Source organism: Homalodisca vitripennis, unplaced genomic scaffold, assembly GCF_021130785.1.
Source record: "Homalodisca vitripennis isolate AUS2020 unplaced genomic scaffold, UT_GWSS_2.1 ScUCBcl_9005;HRSCAF=17355, whole genome shotgun sequence".
Classification (NCBI taxonomy): domain Eukaryota; kingdom Metazoa; phylum Arthropoda; class Insecta; order Hemiptera; family Cicadellidae; genus Homalodisca; species Homalodisca vitripennis.
The window spans coordinates 14,053-19,608 of NW_025785112.1; the positions used below are offsets into that span (position 1 = coordinate 14,053).

General features: G+C 28.6%; 1 protein-coding gene across 1 annotated transcript; it reads right to left on the bottom strand.

Moving 5' to 3' along the window:
• Window positions 1-766: 766 nt before the first annotated feature.
• On the bottom strand, window positions 767-5,303 carry LOC124374555 (tubulin gamma chain-like). The gene is made up of 4 exons (XM_046832750.1): window positions 5,110-5,303; window positions 3,595-3,697; window positions 3,298-3,483; window positions 767-793 (listed from the first exon to the last, which is right to left on the bottom strand). Exons 1-4 carry the CDS (start codon window positions 5,301-5,303, stop codon window positions 767-769), a joined length of 510 nt encoding a protein of 169 aa, XP_046688706.1.
• Between the last annotated feature and the right edge of the window lie 253 nt (window positions 5,304-5,556).

Consider the following 5,556-nt stretch of genomic DNA (forward strand, 5'->3'; position numbering starts at 1 on the left):
TAAATTTTTGGGGTGGGGGTTTTTTTTTTATTTTTTAAAAAAAAAATTTTTTTTTGTTTTAAAAAAAGGTTTTCTTTTAAAAAATTTTTTGGAGATTTTTGTAAAAGGAAAAAATAGCTTTAAAAAAATTTAAGATCCTGTTTTTTTTAAACTTTTAAAATTATATTTTTTTTTTCCCGGGGCTGGAAGAAAGTTCTGTGAGGGAAAAAATTTTTTTTTTGAAAATTTAATGCCCCAACACCCATAGAATTAAAAAAATTTCCCTTTGTGATTCGTAAAATATAATTTTTCAATCACTGCGTGGTGTTTGGATTTTTATAATTAAATTTTTGCAGTGCCAAGGGCATTATTACAAAAAATCAGATTAAATCATGAAGCTGAAAGTATAGTGCAGCCTTTCATATCACGGTTTTATCAAATGTATCATTTTTGAAAACCCCCGGCGAGCACAAAACCGTTATATTTTTGGGATATGTTAACAGATTAAAGACTTTTATTTAAAAAATACATTTTAAAAAACAAATAAAACAACAAAACAATACAGATTAATGTAATATACAAAATCTATACATAACTTAGTTTAAGGGGAGAGATTCTTGCTTTATCGACTATACAAATGTCTTTTTAAAAATTAATAAATTAGAAAGTAAAAAAACTAAAGTTTTTATAAAAAAATAAATGAAAAAATTTAATAATAATACTTTTAAAAATCCATATAAATCAACATTTTAAAAGACCATATGTAAAATTTTTTTTGTTTTGCTTGTTATTCTCCAGTGTCTCCTTGTGCTCTCTGTAACAAAAAAACATATCATTAGTTACTTTGAATTAAATGCAGTTAAAACAAGTTGCATTGATCGGACTGTGTTTGTTTACATAAAATAATTCAACTGCTAAATTACAATCAGAAGAATAAAATTTTAGTAGGGAAAAAAAATAAACTGGTTTTTTACCTTATATTTTGACCCATCAGCCAACCCTGATATAAAAACAAAATTTTAAACTAACATAATTTGATGTTTTATCCATTGTAAGATGTTAGCAACCCTTTAAAATTACCTATTGGAGATTCCTTTTAAACCTATACCATTACAGCTTTGAACTACTGTTTTAAAACGTTATCTCGTTTCACAAACAAATATAGTAGTTTAAAACAACAAATAAAATTTGATTTAAAAAGATAATTATATATTCGTTTTTTGTATATAATGGTGAATGATAAATATACAATTTTTCACCAAAATACATGAAAACAAACCCTAAAACAAAGAAAATAAAAAACCACAACATTTTGAGTTTATATATTAAATAAAAAAAACGTATATATAAAATTTATATTCATATTTTTTTTAGATAAGGTATTGCAACAACTAATAATAAATCAACAAAAATATACACCCACACACACATATAATTAAGTACTGTTTTTTTTTTTTTAGATTTTGTTAGGGGATTTTCTTGCTGCCATTAGGTTACTATATGACCCCAAAGTAAAAATGTTCACTAACACTCAGCCAAATCACATGGAGTAACATACACCTTCATCGAATTAATGTTTCCCTTATAGAAATGAAGTTTTATCTAAAATTTTAAGCTTATAGGGGCTTGACAACTCCTTGAGTTATAGGCTTCGGGAACAATCAGGCTAATATGAACAAAGTGTAAAGTTATTAAGATCTTACATAACTTATACACTGATTTGAAACAAAATTAAAAGCAATTGAGAAAAATTTTTTTGTTTCATTAAAAAAGAAAGTTACCCTTTGCACATGTTATCTTATGTATCCATCTAATAACATCACATTCACAAACCTTTTTAATGCTTAATACGTTTTAAAAAAATAAAAAATATCACAATAAAAAAAGACTTAGACTGAATGAGAAAATAGTCACAAATTTGAACAAAACACAATGGGAAAATCATCACTGATGTTAACACATCAGCTGAAATGGCTTCCCACCCATTTTTGCAGAGATAATTTATTTAAACAGTTTAAGAAGGCTATGAGAAAATTAACATATTGAAGTTTTTGGAAGACGCAGCCAGTACTGCACATTTTTTAAGAAAAAGTGTAGAGTGCACAGAGTGGTCAGTACACTTTTAGATTACATCATGGAATCAGCGATTGCTCAGAACGCAATTGTAATAACAAGGGTTTAAATATTATTTCTCTTACATTTCAATTCAGTATAAGAAAAACCCAAAATTTTAGTAAAATTTTTTCCTTTTTTTGCACAGATATGAGTTGAGAAAATGCTACCGAGTTACTGCATTAAAAGAAAAAAAAATGTTTCTATGGCCTAATTGAAGAGCGCTCCAAAAGTCAAGTAGTCGGATTTGGTGGCGGCAAAGTATCGTCTACCAGTTCTTGCCCCACCTCCCGTGAGTGATCAAACTCTTCTGGGTTTGCCCTTTGAACAGGCCCTCCTTTGGGGAATGTTCCAGGAAAGCCTCCCCTTCCTTAACTTTCTACTGCTGAATCTCTGTCAAAGGCTATACAAACAAAGTTTTCATCACAGTTTTTTAAATAAATATACAAAATTAAAATTCAAACACAATTACTTCAGAATAAGTTTAAATTGACTTTTAAATTTTTTTAAAACGATAATCAAATTATCCACAAGTACAACATTTTTAGAAATATTGGGATGTATTTCCAATCTACTCCAAAAAAAAATTTATAAAGTGAATTAAAGAATGAACACCAATAACAATATTACCAATAATAGAAAGAAAAGCTCAATTACATTTTCTTCCCATCACAGAATTTCCCTACTTCTAGAAGAAATATTAATTTTTTAAAAAAAAAATTTAAAATAAAGAACAAATAAATAATTTTTGTACTTTATAAAAAAACAATTTTTAATTTTTACATAAAAAGAGCATTTTTTAAAAAATTTTTTTTTAACATATTTTTTTTGCGCATTTAGGAATCATAGTGGATTAGCAACCTAGGCTATGTAAGCCATTCTCAAAAAAATTTCCCCACCAATAAATCCTGAAACCCAGTAGAACCACACATTACGTAGAAAAAAAAATTTATTTCAGGCAAGATTTAGTAGCTACCAATTCAGAACAAAAATATTTCTGTATCATTTTTTTGGGGTACTACCAAGCAGTTTTACTTTTTCCATGTTCTTCCATAAAATATTAAAAACTAATTTGACAACAAACATTCTTTCAAAATCAAAACTTTTTAAATTTTTCTTTTAGAGCCTCAAGTTCACTTGTGCTCTACAAATTTGGTTTTTCTAGCACAGCAGCAGACTGAACAACACAAAACAGGTGAAACTAACCGATGTATGTTTGGTGTGGTTGGCAAGCATGAGGCCTGAGACACGGGGGGCTGTGGGTACGTAAGGTGATTTGCGACTCAGTGCCACCTGGATACTGGCTGGTCCCCAGGGAATAAACTGGGGCCAGCTTCCCCTCCCCCCGGTCCTTTTAAGAGACTTTTGCACCTGAGTGGGGTCCAACTCACCCTGCAAACCAATCAAACTCAATCAGCTCAGTTGTCCTACATAAAAGCTTTCTACAAAAAAAACACCATTGTACGAAACTTACCTGTTAAAGTTCAGTTGGGAAAAGGGAACAGTGTCTGCGTTTCTGTCATGGGCTGTAGACACCATCATGTTTTTCGGCTGGGGCAGCCTTTTTTCACACATCCAGTACTGTGGGCTTCCCCACTGAAGTTGCCTGCCCGTAAACAGCATTTTTTTTTATACTAAAATTTTCAAATTTTCTTATTAATTCCAAAATTTAATAGGAAAATTATTTAATTTTCTTATTTAATAAAGATTACTATTGTTAATCGCAATCAAGATTTCTTTTGCTTGCAGTGACACTGAAATTGTTATTAATTAAAACAATAAAAATTTTCGAACAAGACTTTTAGAAAAAATTAAAATTTTTCCCCCTTCTTAATTTTTAATTTTTTAATTTAAAGAAATCTTTTGAAAAAATTGAGCATTTCTTTTAAATTAAAAGATTTTATTTTCAAACCCTGAGTTTTACAGAAATATTTAAAAAAAATAATTTGAAATTTAATTTGTTATGTCTCTGACACATGGTGTTGTGGAATTAGTAACCAAAGTTTTTTTAAAAATCAATTACTGGTAAATCAGTGGTACTACACTAGAAAAACATTTGACTGCAGTTTTGTGAGAAAAACACTAATTACATGGGGGGAAAAAAAGTTTTACTAAAATTCCATTAACGATAACTGCAGAGAGAAATTTATGCAATATTTACAAAACCCAAATTTAAGTCATACTTAATTTCTGTATGTATTCAATTGATGAGTTTTTTAATTCTGGGTTGAGCTGAGTGTTTTAAGACAACAGCAATATATCAATTTGTTTTTTTTTTGTATTTATTTGGATTGTTTTGTACATGTATTTAAATTATTGTTTGCTAACTTATTGTTTGAAATTTCTGAAATGTTATTATTGTTATTGTTCTAGTTTCATAGTTTAAAAGCGTTTCATTTTAATTATTTATAATGTTGTTAACTATTTGTTTTTTTGTTTTTTTTTTATCTGGTTATGGCTAAAGCTGCAATTATTGAGGCATTTGTAATTATATTGACTATAGGATTAGAGTATTTATCACTTTATAACCTCTTAGTTTATAAGTACATTAGTTAAGTAATTTTTAACACATTCAATGTATACAAAATGTATATTAAATGCATAAAGAGATTTTCATTTAATTCAATTCAACTTATATTTACTTTTTTAAGTATAATAATGTTTTCCATTTGTTTGCACACAAAAATATTATCATTACGAGTAGTTAAAACATAAATGTTTTAATTTTGAACTATGAAACGAAATTCTGCAATAGTTGAGGAACACAAGAAGTAACCGCTCTTTGCTTTGGAGATGTGCAAGTGTCTTATTGTGTGAAAAACATGCAATAAATATGAAAAAAAATTATTAATAACACATTTTCTTCCTACAAAATTAATAAATTATAGAGTAAAACCAAGTTAATTAAATTTATCTACATTAATTCAGAGTTTTTTGCTGATTTTTACCAACAATAATGTTTTCATATTTTCTTCAAAAATGTTCAGTAAAAATTATTTTCTAAAATAGATAACTAACCTGAGAGGGTTGTAGTACTGACAGACATTATCGTGGACACCAAGAGTTTGATCTGGGTGAAGGAAGGGTTCTGGATGTGAAGCCGGTCTGTAGCTATCCGATTGAGAGCTGTATTGTCCAACACTACACACAGTCCCGCACTCTTCGTGAGGCGTTTTTAGAGTCACAGGGGAGTTGTATGGCTGCACCCACATCATGCAACATAACGTCAACAGATGCCCTTTTCTGTGTTTTTAAAAGGATAACAGGATTTCGGAAAATTTTGCCATTGTTAATGTTTACAAAAATATAACATATAACGGTCTGAAATTTATCACATGAAATGGGATGAAGCCAACATAATACACGGTTAGTGAGAGTTCCATTGTTTTAAAAACAACCACACTCAATTTTTTGTACTTCTTAGTTAAAAATTTATTACCAGTAATTTCATTTATTTGGTTTTTT

Excerpts from the sequence above, each read along its gene's own strand:
- LOC124374555 (XM_046832750.1), bottom strand. The coding sequence starts at position 5,303 with ATGTGGGTGCAGCCATACAACTCCCCTGTGACTCTAAAAACGCCTCAC. Across the intron at positions 3,484-3,594 it reads ATGACAGAAACGCAGACACT|GGTGAGTTGGACCCCACTCA; the intron begins GTTCCCTTTTCC and ends ATTGGTTTGCAG. Across the intron at positions 794-3,297 it reads ACCACACCAAACATACATCG|AGAGCACAAGGAGACACTGG; the intron begins GTTAGTTTCACC and ends TTTTTGTTACAG.